The following is an 18,039-nucleotide window of genomic DNA, read 5'->3' as shown; positions in this document are numbered from 1 at the left end:
TATAAGCTCAATTTTTACAAAGAATATAAAACAAAGCATAGATTCATTTATATTTATACAATCTACATTTATTGAAAGAATATTTTACACAAATATGTTACAAACACCATATACAATTTTTTCTGTGATATTGCGTTTAGAAGCTAGTCACATTAATTATTATATTAATGATAAAACCAATAATAGGACTGATGCAGATTATCCAAATAAAATAATAAAAAGATATTAAGATTTAGGAGTATGTAACATTTGCTGAAAGTCTCACTAGATAACAATTTTATTTTCAATAAAATATCTAAAAGAAATTAGTTACACCTAATTAAAATGAATGACAGCTCACTCTGGAAATTAGTGGAGATGATCGTGAAAGTATCTAAACCTTGAAATGTAAATTTTATTTTCTAAAACTTAATTATCACAGTCCATAAATGAAAATACTATGAAAAAATCATAGATAAAGGTACTATTCATGTACATATATAATAAAATACTGAATTGTCCAAAACTCTGCATCTTTCAATACAAAAAGAAATATCTCTTAAGTTTAATTAACAAAATATTTTTAACGTATCAATTGTATTAGACGTAAATGGAAGGAACATTTCTCCATAATAGATAAATAAAGAAAAGAAAATCGTCACAGGTATAATAGTTGAAATGTTAATTTCCAGCTAGTGAAACTAGCATGAAGAGGAAGCCTAAGTTTGCTAATTGTAAGTAACACGCCGCGTTTCCGGTTACTTTGAGAAATCCCCGTGAAACGAGATTAAACTAAGAATCGGTGCGGGGGCGTGTATCAACACTCGCTCGCTCGCGTGTGTCTACGTGTGTACGTGAGTGTGTACGAACGTATGTTGTTGTTGAATCTGGTATCCAGGATGCCAAAGATGTATAAGTCATGTAATAAAGTTGTGGCTAAGATATTAATGGTAACGTGAAATGATAACGATGAGCAACGGTGATAATCGTTATTACTATCTTGTAACGTTTAATGTATATCAGTGTCGTGCAAAGAAAAAAGAAAAAAAAAATTTGAGCGGCTGAGCTCCTCGGTGTTGTGGGTATACATACTCGTTCCTAGCAACTCGTATGACAATTACTACTCGATACACTACTCATAACATTGCATTGATCTACTTTACTCTACGTACTTCAAAGATAAATAAATACATTCTGTCCAATCTCATCTGGTGGCATCTTTATTTTCATACACATCCCTGGATACAATCAGGTATGAAATTTAGAACTCTTTTTAATGTTAATTTTTCGTACTTAATATTTCATTTTTAGTATTTAGAATTTTTAATACTTAGAACTTTTGATATCTAATTCCTAATATTTAAAATATTTAATATTTAGAATTCTTAATACGTAGAATTTTCAATATTTAATTTTTAATATTTAAAATTTTTATATTGTAGAATTTTCAATATTTAATTTTTAATATTTAGAACTCTTAATATTTAATTCACAGTATTTAGAACTTTTAATATTTATTTCTTAATATATAGAATGTTTCATATTTAACTGTTAATATTTACTTAGAACTTTTACAATTTACCAATGCAATAAATATCAATTCAAATTCTCCTGCGCAAACGTTTATGCGCAAGTGGTGGGGAGCCACAGATCTATATATACGCGGGGCCTCCTTCCCTCAATCGTCATTCTCCTTAGGAACGCCTAAGGAGAAAGGTGGGGGGAGCCCTACGATGAGGGCCAGGAACCCCGCAATTCGGGGAATCCTCAAGGGGAGGTTGGTAGTCCAGGAACCTGGGAAAGCCTTCCAGGTGAAAGAAAAGCTTTTCCTGAGGAAGTCTACCATGCTCGGTACTGTACAATATAATTGTCTTTATTAATATTTTTATTTTCTTAACTTTTTTTTTTAGTTCCGGGGGAAATGAATAACAATCGTACAAAAGAAGCAATCACTTTATTACTTTTTCAACGATTCATACAAATTTCAGTATACCTTCTGTATATTTATTTACCATATTTTTCTTTACAATTTCACATTTATATTTCGCATTTTGGACTTCGATACGTCTCGATACATCGAGTATCGGTATTCTTGTCAATATTCGCTTCAAATATGTCATGGTACGGAGTATTTTTAAATCTATTTAATCTCTGAACAAACGCTTCCACTTTTATTGTACACACACTCTGTTCCCTTCTCTTTTTATTCTTTTTACTCCCCCTATTTTTGTCAATCTCATATTTATGAAACGCGTTTCTCGTACACGCACTGAATTTTACGTGACATCCGAAAGAACAATAAAAAAATTCAAGAGACAAATGCAATACAACGCTTTCTATATCGAGTACGATTTCTCTTAATTACAATAACTAGCGAAAGCTGCCTAAAAACTAAAGAAAAAGCCTATCGTTACGACTTCTTCGACAGAAGATCAATATTTTTTTATTGTTACGCTGTTAATTGCTGTCCTATGTCGTTAATAAAGTATGCACGATATAGTTTAACGTGGCCCAGTCCACGTTGAATTTTCTTCGTTTTTTTTTTCTGTACATATGTATACGTGTATTCTTTTTCTGTTTTGGATAAAATTTATTTTAAAACGCGATAAAATTCGATTATTTGTGAGACATATTTTAGACGGACGTTACACGCACTTTTGAAATGTGTCGATTATCTTTTCTTAATGGAATGATATGTTTTCTTCTTTTAAAATGTGATAAGAACTTTTTAAGATGGTACAGAGATTTATTTAACCTATTTACAGAGATCAGTTGTTCATAAAAAAGATTAATTTCTATTGTAAATTAGTGTAATTGATTCAGTTAGTAGTCTGTCTATAGAGCAAGTAGTATCGCTCCCTTTATGGTCAGACATCAGCCTGACTGATCATTGTGTTCCTTTTCTCCTTATCAATTCTACATAAACCTTCGAAGATAGAATTGCATCTCAATTTTTAGGAAGTAATTTCTGTGATTCAGTATAAAATACAAGGAAGAATAATGTAAATTCTGTTGTAAATACAAAAATTCTATTCTATATTAAAATGAAACTGCATTCCTACAATTGTAATACTGAACAATTAATCTAAAATAAAAATAATTATATATTTGTCTATTTTTGTTAACACAATAATTATTATTTTAGGAAATTTCAGATCTTTAATAGCATTATCGATCTATTATACAGGTTCTAGTCCTTAAAATATTATTTCAAAAATAAGCCTCGTAAAAGTGACACCTAGTCTTTGATAAAGATAACAAAGAAGATAGTCAGGATTCTATAGATAGGCAAATAACAAAATTGAAAAAAAAAGAATAATATACTTCAATCAACTCATAGATTCACTTGTACCAATTTATTTAAAACTTCGATTACTATACCTCAATCAATTTACAGATTCACTAGTACCAATCTGTTGAAAACGTTGATTGCCATAGTAGAAATATCTATATTTGAGTAATTTCAAGGATATTAAAGTATATTTTTAAAATCGTGTGCCAGTAAATTTGTTAATAATTCTAAAAATTATTTTTTATTATAAATATGGAAAACTCCATGACAGTCAGTATATATAAAAAATTAGAAAATATTTTTATAACCTAATGCTTCTATTTATTATTTAGAATTGTCAGAGTAATTATACTAGTATTCAGATCATTTTCTGTTTGTCTTCATTCTTCAATTGTTTAACTAATTATAAATTTAATTCATAGCACCTTTGTGTTTAGTATTTTAAAATATCTTATCAATTATCGCTGTGTAGCTTTGAAAATCGTACGTGTACCATCCGTCTAAAATAGTTACTTGAATGATAAAACTTTACCTCAACCTAGTGTGTGACTATTCAAAAAAGTGACTAGCTTAGAATTATGATTATAGATCAGTATCTATTGTCCTAAACAACGATCTGTACCATTGTACATACCTTGCTGTACACCTTTTTTCATTTTTTCAACGAAAGATCAGTTAGAGGGTGAATTATCAAACTCTTTCGTGACTGTACAATCGTAACTGTGTGCGTAAGTACTTCCGGTTGTCTGGACCACGTCTACACACGGAAGTTAAAAAGTCTTTGAGATACATAACTGTTCGTAGAAATTCTATGATACACAAAGTGTCCGGAAGTAAGAATCGCATGAGAATAAATATGAAACAAGTTTCTTCGTTGTTTTAGTTTATAAAAGGTTCTTCTATTCTCTTTTAATAATTCTTTCTAATATCTTTTCTATATTTTTATTAAATTATGAATAAGAAATAAAATGAAAACAATTTTTATTGTGGTAATTAATTTCTTACTATTCCTATAAAAATTGATTAGATATTTTAAGTAGCGATATTAAATCAAATTTTACTGTAATTGAAATTTATTATACTAGTAAGAAAAAGAAAGAAATGAACTCGGAATAAATTTATCAATATAGATTTTTTAACAATTATCTCATGCAATTCTTATCAAAAAACACTATTATAGAAAGGGACCTCTAAAAATTCTTCAAAAAATACATCAGAACAGTTTTTTCTGGGGTAAAATCGGAATGCTGAGAAAATGCCAATGAAATATCGCAGTGTATGATTTTTTAAATATCCTTGGAAATTCGTGGAAAATTGATCTTGAAAAATTCTTTGTGTAATATTAGAAAAATTTGGAAAAATAACGCTTAAAAGTATTAAGCAATATTTACTATGGGAGTAGTGTCCACCTGAGAGCAAAACTCTCGAGATCTTAAAATTTAAAAATAGGAAGAACTCGACATTATAAGTACGGAAGCTGCCTTTTTAAGAAAAGAAAGCTCATAGCTCTTCAATTACTTCCTAGAAATTGTAAAATAATGCAAAGCTAAAATATAACTAATAACAGAAAAAGTATCCCGCCAAACGAAGTATGAAAATCAGGCAACAAAAATAAAAAAATTAAAGAATTTTTCAAAATCCATTCCAAGCTTCAAAATTTTCTCTACAATTATTTCTCATCGGCGATATGATATGACGAAACAACTGCCTGACGATAAATCCTTTCTATAAAATTACAATTACTCTTCGATTAAAAAAAAAAAAGAAATTAATAGTAAACTAATTCACGAGTGAATCGCGTCAATGAAAATTGTATCTTTCGAAACAAAGCGTGGAAGCCAAGTCACGTTTAAAACAATATTCCTTTCTCTATTTCTATAATTAAAAACCTTCATCGATGGTCTAGTAAATTGCGGCAGTGACACGTGTCGAGTTAATTAACAATGTTATCATCTACGGATACGGAGCTGTCCAACTAAACGACTGTTCTAAGGTACAATTGTTTATAATTATTTTCATCTGGACAGTATATATAATATATATATATACACGTACATATATTTTTAAAACGTTACACTTTCTCTAATATCTCCATTTCAAATTCAACAATTCCATCGTTAAAATTCTATGTTCATTCTTCGTTCAATATACATCTTATTTTTTGGCACCTACGTGAAAAAAAAATTTGAAAGATCCTCACGAGGTATAAAGTTGGACAGCCTTGCGTTTAGATTCTAACGACAGTACATTCTAAACGGAGAATATTATTTTTTTTAATAAAAATCCTGTCTATTTCGATCAGAAATTAATTAGAAATTGACTTAATATAATGACACAGACACCTCGAGCTTAACAATAATTTTGTTCGATTTCGCTGCTTTTGTCAATGATACTAATGATACGCTATACTTGCAAGGATAACCGAATAACAATTTAGAAGACATCATGTTTAATCGATGGCTTGGCTGATCGCGTGACTCTTACTTAATGAACAGTCGACTTAAAAAATATGTATATTAGATAATAGACGAACTTCTAGTTAAATTGCACTAATGTAATTCGATAGTAGCTGCGCGCAAATGACTACGAATAAATGCAACAAAAACATGAAGAAATAATGAATAAAGCTGGATAATGTAACAACTAGACTTTAGGCTATAATGTGTTAGCACGTTATCGCTTGTAGCACGCTCGAACGTAAATCACTTTTCCAATAAAATTAGTGGTTCGGGGTCGAATCGTACGAGATCTCTGCTACAAGTTCTTTCTTTTAAACTTATTGCATTAGTTAGCTTTGAAAAACTAATTCCTGTAAAAGATGGTGATAGTTTGTTTAAATTGATTGGAAAGATGAATAACTTATCGAATAGTAATAAACTATTCAGTTATTCAGTTTGTAACGTTATATAAAATGTTTTTATTCTAATGGAGTGAATCTACGTGAAAAACTGAATCGAAAGTGTAGAGTGACATTTTTTTGTACAAGGCTGCATTTCTGAATCAACCAATGTTAAATTAATAAAATTTTTAAAAAGCCGCCACCGCGGAAAATATTCAGCGCCATCTACTGTCTGGTGCTAAAAATTAGCCTTTTTATTCTACCAATAGAGAGCGCAAAAAATACATCAATTTGTAGTTCTTCTCATCAACACCAGATGGTGTTTTTCCCTATAGTGGCGCCACATGTTTTTTCCGCTTTGGTGATTATTTTAAAATATACAAACATAGAGTCCGCTAACTCTGAAACGCCATGCTGTATATTTAAAAAAACTGAAAAAATGAAAGCTTATAGGAATTGGTTTTCCAATGGTATTGATGAATGCAACAAGTTTGAAAAATATCGACAAAAATAGTAATAAACCTCTAATACGTTCGAACGTTCAGATATATCATAGATTAAAGATTATGTATCGTTATTGCAATACATACCTTTAAGACGATTACAACGATACATTTTGATGAATAATTTATATTGTCGTGCCGGATAGTTTCGAAGAACATAACAAAACACCAATGGATTACAAAAAAAAACACTAATGGTTTATTCCCATACGGGTTGTCAGAACTGAACTTGTGGCGCCACTTGCACTATTTGATGAAGTTTCCCGCCATTTTTATCCGTCGCATAATTATGATATGACTCACGAGCGCGTGGATGATCAACGCGACTACAAAGCCTAAACCGACAGTTCCAAGAGTAATAAACTCAAACAAGGCCATCTAGACCTGTGGGTTCATGAATAATAATTCTCTTACTGTTGTCCCTATTGACCGCTCAATAGTGGGCGAACGACACGACTGTAGGTCAATGACCAATACAATTTCAACGATGCAATAGAACGTTAGAGTTATGGTTATTGAGCCCATGCAATGTGTTAAAGGCGTTCATGATACTAACCGGCACAACAATATGTATAAACAAAGAAGGAAGGATTTTTTAATGAAAATTAATAAAAAAATAATGATATAGTGGATACTAACTACAATCGAACCTTTAACTCTTCCATTCTTTGCCGTATTCTTCGCCGCATTTCTTTGTATCTGAAAAATAGAAGAAAAAAAACAATACTGTAATATTATAGTATTAATTATTAAAAATTGTATACATTTTTAAGAGGACATACTTTTCTTTTAATAAAAGAATCTGACGCTCTTCCTCGTAATGATAACGCTGCAGAATACCGTGACACTCCGCCAAAGAGAGATTAAGAAACTGCGCAACGTCAGAGCTAATTTCCGGTGTCGAAAGTTTATCTACTAAAAAGAGCCGTGCAACGTTTTCGTGTGGACCCAATACGACACGAACCTCCAAAGGATATTCGTCATCTCGCAATCTTCTTTGTTCTATAAAAATAAAACAACCATTTATGAATGGTGCTTCCTGAGTAAAATAATTAATTCAACTCACCGCCGTTATCACGAACTACAAACAAAGCAAAGTTGTCAGGTTTCGCATCCACTTTATATTTATCTAACATTAGATTGATAACTTCTTGAGTATTCACTAAACTGGTAATCCACACGGACATTTGTGACCCATGCGGCGGAGTGAAGAAACTGGTTTCTCGGTTGTAGAAGTGTCCATTGATCGAACAACGACGCCGTAATCGGCTTCGAGATTGTCGTCGACCTCCAGGACGACGTCGGATAGCTGTAGATCCTTGTTTTCGTCGCAAAACAACGCCATCCAGCTAAAATACATCACAAATATGTACAATGAAAGAGATAAGGTATACAGAATAATTATTGAATACCTCTAAACCACTGTCGGTGGACATCGTCATGTTATCATCTTCCCTGAACTGAAGTGAATTCACAGAATCTGTATCGCTATCAGTTCGATGTCTCTGAAGACAATCAGGCCCGGACATCGAACGATTTAATCCTTTTTCTATCCAACTATCGTCGGTGCTGATAGTTCTATTACCAGACATATTTTTCTCCAGACTATCAAAATATTCTACCCTTCGAAGCGTCCCATTACGATTTGGTGTGCCATGGTAAACAGGTGTATCAGTACTGGACGAGCTACCTATACTATGCGTTGGTGTACTAGTTACACTGCTGTCGTTGCCACGATGGTTTGGGCTGTTCGCCTCTGAATTTTCACGGGAATCAGATCTATCCAAACTGGATTGGGAGGAAAGCGGTGCATCGGAACTAGTCTGTGAACTAATAGATGGTAGATTCTCAGGCATTGTTTGGTATAATTTATTTCCATCTTCAACTTTGCGTTCAACCTGAAAAAATTGAATTTCCAAAATATAAAAAAGTAGCAGACGTGTTTACAGTGGCGGCTTGTAGATAAAATTAGTAGGGATGCTGCTCCAGAAAATTTGTAGCCTTTATTTTAAAAAACCGGCACTACGGGAGCGACAGTGCTCCCGCGCAACCTCGCGCGCAGCTTCTTATGTGCGCATGCGCACACAGTCAAACACCACGCCGATGGAACTGTCAAGCGCACAGTTCCATACAAAGATTTTTGTATCTTTTTCATAAACTGGGAGGATAGCTACTGACATTAAGCTTAAGGATTATATATTGTACAAGTATAAAGAAAGAATTAAAGAAAAAAGGACTCATTATATTAAATATTAGCGATAATATCGAGTGGAAATAGAGGGTGCTGCAGTTTCACAGTGCTTATACGCGAGCCGCCACTGCGTGTTTATGTAAAACAATCGATATACAACCTGAAGAAGCTCATCTAATTCATCCCATTCCATGTTCTTAACATCTAGTTTCATTGGTAAAGTGAGACTCTTAAGATGATCAGGAGAAGTTGGGACAGATTTTGCTTCAGTTTCAACATCTTGCTCAACTGTATCCTTCTCTGAATTCTCCTCTTTTTCTTCATCTTCTATACTCTGTTTTAAGAATTTAGAAAATGTGAGAACTTGCAAAGTTTTTTCAGCAAGTTTCTGAGATAATAATAAATACAAACATCGGAAACACTACGTCTGCATGAATTTCGATTCCGTGCTGTGACTACTGTACGTTGATCATCGTCCTCTTTTAAATGAATTACTCCGCGAACACCCCAATAAATTCGAAGCGCCCCTTCCAGTATCAATCTTCCATTAACCTGTGAAAAATAACTGTCTTATTACTTTGCATTTTCTTTAATACAAACGTGCGATGTAAATTTCATTCACCTCGCGACTTCTTATTCCGCCGCTTTTGCCTTCATAATATTGGTTGAACACTTTCAGTTTGGATTCCAAGTGTGACCTAAATATAATAAAATTCTATTAATATAAAACATTTAATAAATATTGTTAACATAAAATTTCAAATTTCGTACCGAGGTAACGAAGGCCGAGGTTCCTTCTTTCCAAAACTGGTATGTGATTCAACTCTTGTTCCATGACCAAACAATTGTGGTCCAAAAAGAGCTCCATAACATGGTACATGACAGTATGGTACACCTTTGTGCTATGTAATATTATATAAGAAATAACTTAGATTTTGTTATTTAATCAATTAATTATTATAGAAAAACATTTAAAACATATATTTTAACTTTATTTTTAAACATGCTAATGAGCTTTTAATACAATGTTAATAGTTCTACAAGAAATATTATTGCACCTCTGCATGTTGGCCTGGATTTAAACGTTTCCCACATTCTTCACAGCGTAAACATTCTGGATGCCAATCATATCCCAATGATTGTTTACGTTCAGCTAAAAACACATATTTCTTTAAATGTTTTATCAATAAACAAGTATCTGTATATTTTTACAAATTACATCTGTTCCATCTCTAAAAACTGGTGTAAACTTATCTTTTTTTAAAGCATTAGGAACATTAAAGAAACTTTGTTTCAATATAATGAATGCTGATAATAATTATGTTTTTTTTTTAAATTAGAAAAATAATTTCTCAGTTAGTAATAAACTATTTAATAGACAAATAGAGAAATTGATAACGAAATCAAATAGAGAAATTGATAATGAAATAATATTTGTATCAAAGAAAAACATATCACGTAAATGAATAATAAATGAATTTAATTCATGGTAATGACAGGAAACGGTACTTGTCAAAATCAGTACGCCTTTTTAACATTGGAACTAACCGAAGTATACTGGTTTCCCACATTTATGGCACTTCCACATGACGGCAGACACTCGTAAGCTCCATAAAATAATCAGAATTAACTCTTGCAAAATTTTAATCCATTTTGTTTATACTATATAAATAGGCACATTGAAAATGACATGCGGGTTAATTAAAGATGTTACTAGTAAGGCAACCTTCGCTGAATAATGAATAGTTCCTGTCCGGGTTCGAAAACCTATCAAGCACTTGACTTACATTTTCTTGCTAGAATTATACAGTATATAGTTGAAAGAAAACTATAGAAAACAGTGTACCATTCGTTCATGTCATGTTTTATTAATAACTTTAATAAAATTCAGCACGAAGCAGTAGTTATAATGCCAAATCTGGTTGTTAATGTAATTTATTGAATTTTGTTTCATCAAATATAATACTGGTATTGTGTCCTTTTTCAATATTCGTTCCATGAAAAAGAGGCATAAAGGTACATTTAATAAACGGAAATTTCGTAGGCAACCGGCTTTTTGAAACTTCAAATGCATGTGCCGATTGTTTTTTGATAGTGACAAGTATTTAAAGATTCAAAATGTACAAGATAGATAATCAGTTAGTGTAAATTTTATATTGTCAAAGACAAAAGTATTTATGGACTATTTGTAAAATTTTTCAAAGAAGCACATTGTGACACTTTATCAAGAACCTGAAGGTTAACCATTTCAAATAAACAACATGATGCAGATGAACAAAAAAGGATGCAAAGAATTGTTGATGCAGAGGATGTTCTTAGCTATCATCAGCAGTATAATAATGCAATTCTTCCTCGTCTGTTGTTTACTTTTAATTACAAATATGAACATGGATTATACATCATGGATCCAAAATACATGGGCAACAGTAACCTCATTCAGAATGTGGAGTTATTTTTGTGTTCTTGCCATTGTTACATTTTTTCAAGGAATCATCTGTAGCAAAAATTATTCGAATACTCCACCTTACCTGAAAAGCAGATTTATAAAATTCTATGGAATATTCACATCTCAGAACCTTTTATTAGGTACTCTGTATATCATCATTGGTGGCCTCCTTGTTTGGCTACATTTGTCACTTAAAGGAGGCGCTTACAGATTTTTAACAACAGAATGTAAAATAATCTATGGGACTTGTTTAATAGAAAAACATTACTTTCTCTTTATAAGCGGACTCTGGAGTGGATTATACTTTTTCTTAAAAACTAGTATTTTCCATGTGAAGTACTTAAAATTTCCTATTATATCTCTATCAAAATTCTCTCGGTTTAAGAGAGAAGTATGTTCATTGCTCCCATCGTTAATGGCAACCTCTGTATGGCCAACTTTGTATTACTTAATTGGTTATTATTTCTTGGGTCTCTACTGTCGTTCCATGATATTATTTCTGACATCTGCGCAATTAGAAAGCGAGCCATTAGATAGCATTCCTGAATTGCTGAATTTATCGTTGATTTTTCAGTTGTGGTTGTATCAACTGATATTTGTACTGACAATCAACAGCATGTATCTATTGTTTGAATTATACTTGACAGAATGGGTACCTTTTGAATTTAAAGAAAGTAATGCATTTCATAGCGGTAACTCCGGAATAACGCTTCCCGAAGCATTGTCTATGGATAAAGTTCCGATAATGCAACATCTAGGCTATTTGGATTTAGTCACTTTGGCGCAAAAAGACAAAATTAGGAGAAACATATTATTCACTCTGAGCCAACCTGGCGGTCATCCTTACAATTGGAATTGTATTCTTGAAAAATGTATCGGTCTCGTTAAAAAATTTGCCGATGACCTCAGTGCAGCATGCGTGAAAGTTCAGGAACCATTGACCTTCAATGTTTCAAGTACAGCAACAATGACTAGTACTAGTACATTTCAAAAGGAATATGTATATCATATGAGAAGCTTAGTAAGGCAAGAAATGCCAATATCTATGGAAGAAACTGATGTAAAAAAAGATGTTGACAATGAATGGTTTATTCAAAAATTTATAAAAACAAAATGGAACAATTTTCTCACATATTTGCTCTCTAAGCCGCTTATTTTTTATGTGTTTGGTGAAATAGAAGGCGGTAAAGTGTGTCACATCTTATTCAATGGACAGTCAGCGATTTGGGCTGCAGAAGCAATTTCTTCCTTAGCTGTATTATCGTTAAGCGAAGATCCTTATGGAATTGTACAAAAAGATTTACCGCTTATAATACATACTTTATTTGCATTAAAACAAGCTCTTGATAAATTGCAAAAGTCAAATATCATGATTAAAAGACAGGATGGAGATGATCAATTTATTAAACAAATGTTTAATTCATTACGAGCCGCAACAAAACGAAGTATTTACAGAATTATTACAAATTTTGAAGCTTATATCGGAGATCTGTCGCTAGAACCGACAATAAACGATCAACTAAATAGTTTTCTTGCTTATAAAGAATAATTCTTATAGTTAAAAAATGAATTTTTATGTACATAGTACCGTAACTTAAATCACTTGTTAAGTATATGATACTTCTCGGTATCAAGATATGTTACAAAGATCATAAGATTATTTTTGTAATCACTATATTTATATACAAACGATACTTGTAATTAATGCAGTGTTTTTGTACATGTATGTTCATATCTCATTAGGAATAATTCTTTATAAAAAAAAAATATATACGTTATAATTGTGATGATTCAATTGAGTTATAATTGTGATGACTCAATTGAGTTAAAATATGTAAAAAGCAATAAATTTAATATTTTTCAAACATTTGTAACTCTTTTTCACTATACTGTAACAGGTTTCAATATACATTTGCAGTGGTCGTGTGTAAAAATATATAAAAAAAATAACTTATTTTTACTATTATCAAATATATTACATCTTTTTCAAAGCTTGTACAACGCTAAGGTTATAAAACAATTTATCTCGTAGCAAAAACCAATTTTTCGATTGTGATTCCTGCAATACACTTAAATAATTTCTTAACGATTCGTTTTCTGTTATTACGTTACCGTGCCACTTTAAGAATACAGCTAAGTAAGCTTGCGACAATTCAAAGTCTACCTTCTTCTCCATCATATAATACATCAATTTCATAAAACGGAGCAATAAAGCATCCGATGCTTTTTCGTCAGCTGAAAGGGATTGAATTTCAAAATCTATAGAACTCGGGCTCATAGATTTTAATTTATCAATTATCTCTTTAAATTCGTTATACTCAACGGCTAACAAAGATCTGCTAAATAAAGTAAGATTTTGTAATTCGGGATGTGTAATAAATTTCTGATTCGATTCTGTGTTTTGTACATTCGAGAAATCAAATTTCAATTCCAATGATGGGATCGTAGGCAAGAAGAAAGGAGCATTTTCTGGAGCCTTTAGTGCTTCTTTCGGTTTATTCTTCTTTCTTATGATATCTATATTCAATAAATTCTGCCACCTCGAGTGAGCTAAGCCAGACATGGTAATTAGATCGTCATGAAGTTGTTCTGGAGAAACATATTCTGGCTCTGATTCAATAAGTTCATTCTCCTCAACATCATTCAGTTCAATGACCGTACCAGGGAGGCCGATCGTTGGAATCGGATCGTCCTTATGTATTGCTTTTAATGATATATGGGTATAAAGAGTTCGGTTTGACCATAAATATATGCCAAGATTGCATACGTGTATAGTGGCAAGGAATTCTCCAGTTGGAGAAAAGTCTAATGATGTACATGCTTCTGGAACCTAGGAAACATTTAATTAATTTCTAACTGCGCTAAAATTAATAATAAGGAACATAGAAAAATAATAATAAAGGAACATACTTGAAAGACGTCTATTAAATTTGAAGATGGAATATCCCATGTGCGGATTGTACAATCCATTGATGCTGTTATTAACCATCTAGAGTCAGGATTAAAGCAAGCATCTGTTAATCGTCCTTCGTGTCCTTCGAAACGTCGAATAATTACTCTTGTGTCAAGATCTATTAATACTACAGTAAAATCTTCTAATGCTGCGGCTAAAAGTGAATTTTCATTGTGATGCCGTATCCACTCAATCGGCTCGTCCAATATCATTTTTGCAAGTGGTTCTGTATTTCCTAAAAATTATATTCAAGTAGTTATACCATACAATTCATAAACAAACATATATTTTTTTACCTTTCATTGGCTTAAAATCCCAGAATTTTATATAAGTATCTTTCCCGGCAGTTACAACAAATTTATTTAAAGAATCCACCATTACTCCTCTTACAGGACCCTGGTGTGCCCCTTTCTCGCTACCATAACTAGCTCTATGAATTGCTGACTGTATATTAAATCTTTCTACATGACCAGTATTGTAACCAATAACAACAAAATTTCCACATTTTGTTAAATACACACTCGTTGCTGTAACATTACGGTTGCCCTTAAACTTTTCTGGGAACAGCTTAAATTGGCCCATTTTTGCTTTATCGATAGACCATGCGGTAACTGTTCCTAAACCAGAATGTATTGCTACGACGTTATCCCATTCTTTTTCTCTTGTCGTTTCGGCAGCAAACTGAGTAATTAATGGCATCAACAGAGGGTCATCAACAGCCCTCCCTCTCTTTTTTGCAGCTTTCCTATTAAACGATGCTCTCCCTAAACTCGAGTTCAATCTTTCTGAAATCATGGAAAATATTCTCAAGGAAGAATCACTGCCAGCTGTTAATATAGTCTTTCCTTCATCTCCATAAAAACGAATGAATGTAGGAGGTTCTGAATGAGCCTCTCTAATTCTTAATAATCTGCCAGCACCATCAGCCATATCAAATATCCATAATTTCAAAGAATTATCAGGGGATGATGACACCAGCAGTGGTTCATTAGGAAGGTATTTTAAACCTGTTACTGCTTCATAATGAGCTTTATGAAGCTGACTTTCGACTTTACGCTCTTCTAAATTCCAGAACACAATATGACCATTCATGCTTCCTGTTGCCATAATTGGATGCTCATCAGTTCGAAAAGTGATGGATGTTATACAACCCCAGTCTTGCACCAGATCAAATAATGTTTCATCATATTTCAAATTGTGTAATATAATTCTTCCATCATTCAAGCCTATTGCCACAACATCTACTGCAGGTGCTTGTTCAAGTACAGTTACTGGTTTGTTCCAACCGTTAAATGTATAAATTGATTTTACAACTTTTATATTCCATAACTGCAGCTGACCCTGCTCACTTCCAAACAAAATTTTGTTCATGTATGTGTTTGGGTGCATTAATGCTGTTATTTTAAAAAGACTATTGCTGAAGCTAAGCTCTAGTATCAACTCTTCTGATTTAATATCCCATACTTTGACATCACTGTTTTCATCAACAGATATTAAATGTGGCCCAAAAGGTAGCAGGCTGTGTATTGTATGCTCATGACCTTTGTAAATATGCTTCAACTCTGTTCCTCTCCTCCAAGCATAAGCAACATTCTCACATGCAGTATAAATTCGACAAGCATCTGCTGCAAGACATGTAATTTCACCTGGATGTGTTCCTGACACACTGAGTAATGCAAAATGTGAAGTACTATACGTGAGAAATGCATTACCAATACATGTCACTATAAGATTTTCATGTCGTAAATGAATGTATCTTGTTACAAGGGGAATGTGATTACTGACATATCCTAATGCACGATTTTTTACAAATATTTTACTTTGCACCATGTCTGTATTCTTTATCAAAAGCAGCGTATAAAATTAAAATGTTAGGTTAGTATACACAATCATGCCTTCATCACGGGCCATGGGTGCAGCCATATTAGAAACCATAGATTACTTTTTATTGAATGAAGGCAGTGACTACAAATACAAAAAGACTCAGTCTTGTAGCGACCGCCGAGGGGTGCGGATCTATCTGTTAAACATAAGTATATTCTTATTTTATTTTCTGCGTTTATTTAATTTGCTGTATTTATCTTCTTAGCTTATTGAATAAACTCATAAGGAAGATGACCCCGATGTTTTTATTCTTCCTGTGTGCCTCGCCTATTATTTTATCTTTTTATTTATTATTTTACCCCTATTTGTGGGTCTCACAAGAATCAACCCTATATTCCTTATTGCCCTGCATCCCTTACATATCGGCATCCTTTACATTACTGCATTTTTTACATCTCTGCATCCCTTACAGCCCTGTATTCCTTACACCCTTGCAACGCTTATATCTCTGCATCCCTTACATCTCTGCATTCGTTTCATCCCTTACATCCCTACATTCCTTACATATCTTCATCCCTTACATCCCGACATTCCTTAGATCTCTTCATCCCTTACATCCCTACATTCCTTACATATCTTTAGCCCTTACATCCCTACATTCCTTACATATCTTTAGTCCTTACACCCCGACATTCCTTACATCTCCGCATTCCTCACATTCCTGCCTTCTTTATATCCCAACATCCCTTACATCCCTGCATCCCGTATATGCCTGTATCCTTTACATCCTTGTATCACTTATATTCCTGCAAATTGAGTTGAAATTTTTGCGGCTGTAAGGCCTGCGATTTTATACAAATTTAGTTCCTTTTTTCGCCACCAGAGGACGCTGATTCGACATCGAAATTTTAGTTCACATTTTTGCCGCCAGAGGGCCAGAAATTGAGTAAGATTTAGTTCCTTTTTTCGACACCAGAGGGCGCTGATTCGACATCGAAATTTTAGTTCACATTTTTGCCGCCAGAGGGCCAGAAATTGAGTAAGATTTAGTTCCTTTTTTCGACACCAGAGGGCGCTGATTCGACATCGAAATTTTAGTTCACATTTTTGCCGCCAGAGGGCCAGAAATTGAGTAAGATTTAGTTCCTTTTTTCGACACCAGAGGGCGCTGATTCGACATCGAAATTTTAGTTCACATTTTTGCCGCTAGAGGGCCAAAATTTCAGCATGATTTAGTTCCTTTTTTGGTCCCCAGATGGCGCTGATTCGAGGTTGAAATTTTAGTTCACATTTTTGCCGCTAGAGGGCCAAAAATTCAAAAATTACTTACCTTTACTTACCATTACTTACCTTTACTTGAACCAGTTTTTGTAATATATTTATTATAAGGGTTGCAGGGACATAAGGGATATAAGGGATGCAGGGATGTAAAGGATGGAGGGATGTATAAGATACGGAGATGTAAGGAAGGCAGTGATGTGAGGAATGCCGTGCTATAAGGGTTGCAGGGACATAAGGGATGTAAGGGATGCAGAGATGTAAAGGATGGAGGAATATAAAAAATTAAAGGATGTAAAAGATACGGAGATGTAAGGAAGGCAGTAATGCAGTTTTATAAGGGGTGCAGAGATGTAAAGGAATCAGGGATGTAGAGGATGCACGCGGAAGTAATAAAATCGATACCTTCGTCCTCCTATGGAGTTTATTTAAGAAGTTAAAAAGATGAATACAGCAAATTAAATGAACGCAGAAAATAAAATAAGGGTATATGTATGTTTAGCAGAGGGCGCTGATTCGACGTCGATAATTTAGTTGACAATGTTGTTGTCAGAGGGCGCAGTGGTGGGATATCAGGGATGCAGAGATATAAGGGATGCAGAAATGTTAAGGATGCAAGGATACAAGTGGTTGTGTCAAACGTTACATTATTTAAAAAGTAATTCATTAAATTAAAATATTTATTTTGTACACTGATGAGGGATTAGGTAGGGGAAACACCATTAACACTATGT

The 18,039-nt window shown here is 33.1% G+C and overlaps 3 protein-coding genes across 3 annotated transcripts; 1 reads left to right on the top strand and 2 right to left on the bottom strand.

Moving 5' to 3' along the window:
- Positions 1-4,357: 4,357 nt before the first annotated feature.
- LOC114871149 (ras association domain-containing protein 4) lies at positions 4,358-10,552 on the bottom strand. The gene is made up of 10 exons (XM_029176684.2): positions 10,353-10,552; positions 9,863-9,957; positions 9,576-9,706; positions 9,427-9,502; positions 9,216-9,356; positions 8,965-9,138; positions 8,026-8,511; positions 7,680-7,962; positions 7,396-7,615; positions 4,358-7,312 (listed from the first exon to the last, which is right to left on the bottom strand). The coding sequence occupies exons 1-10, from the start codon at positions 10,390-10,392 to the stop codon at positions 7,252-7,254; spliced, it is 1,707 nt and encodes a 568-aa protein (XP_029032517.1). The 5' UTR covers positions 10,393-10,552; the 3' UTR covers positions 4,358-7,251.
- A 199-nt stretch (positions 10,553-10,751) lies between these two features.
- On the top strand, positions 10,752-13,117 carry LOC114871142 (nucleoporin NDC1). The gene has a single exon (XM_029176670.2). It carries the CDS (start codon positions 11,066-11,068, stop codon positions 12,797-12,799), a length of 1,734 nt encoding a protein of 577 aa, XP_029032503.1. The 5' UTR covers positions 10,752-11,065; the 3' UTR covers positions 12,800-13,117.
- An 86-nt stretch (positions 13,118-13,203) lies between these two features.
- On the bottom strand, positions 13,204-16,125 carry LOC114871122 (WD repeat-containing protein 36). The gene is made up of 3 exons (XM_029176627.2): positions 14,500-16,125; positions 14,161-14,438; positions 13,204-14,080 (listed from the first exon to the last, which is right to left on the bottom strand). The coding sequence occupies exons 1-3, from the start codon at positions 16,031-16,033 to the stop codon at positions 13,226-13,228; spliced, it is 2,667 nt and encodes an 888-aa protein (XP_029032460.2). The 5' UTR covers positions 16,034-16,125; the 3' UTR covers positions 13,204-13,225.
- Positions 16,126-18,039: the final 1,914 nt, after the last annotated feature.

The sequence above is a fragment of the Osmia bicornis genome, chromosome 3 (assembly GCF_907164935.1).
Source record: "Osmia bicornis bicornis chromosome 3, iOsmBic2.1, whole genome shotgun sequence".
NCBI lineage: Eukaryota > Metazoa > Arthropoda > Insecta > Hymenoptera > Megachilidae > Osmia > Osmia bicornis.
This window is presented reverse-complemented; position numbering and strand designations above follow the sequence as displayed.

What these genes read in the sequence shown, in the direction of transcription:
- LOC114871149 (XM_029176684.2), bottom strand. Translation starts at nt 10,392, where the DNA reads ATGTGGAAGTGCCATAAATGTGGGAAACCAGTATACTTCG. An exon ending in GCAGACGTAGTGTTTCCGAT is followed by an intron (nt 9,139 to 9,215) that starts GTTTGTATTTAT and finishes TTCTTAAAACAG; the next exon opens with AGTATAGAAGATGAAGAAAA. An exon ending in ATTCTTTTATTAAAAGAAAA is followed by an intron (nt 7,313 to 7,395) that starts GTATGTCCTCTT and finishes TCTATTTTTCAG; the next exon opens with ATACAAAGAAATGCGGCGAA.
- LOC114871142 (XM_029176670.2), top strand. Translation starts at nt 11,066, where the DNA reads ATGATGCAGATGAACAAAAAAGGATGCAAAGAATTGTTGATGCAGAGG.
- LOC114871122 (XM_029176627.2), bottom strand. Translation starts at nt 16,033, where the DNA reads ATGGTGCAAAGTAAAATATTTGTAAAAAATCGTGCATTAGGATATGTC. An exon ending in GGATTTTAAGCCAATGAAAG is followed by an intron (nt 14,439 to 14,499) that starts GTAAAAAAATAT and finishes TATAATTTTTAG; the next exon opens with GAAATACAGAACCACTTGCA. An exon ending in ATTTAATAGACGTCTTTCAA is followed by an intron (nt 14,081 to 14,160) that starts GTATGTTCCTTT and finishes AATGTTTCCTAG; the next exon opens with GTTCCAGAAGCATGTACATC.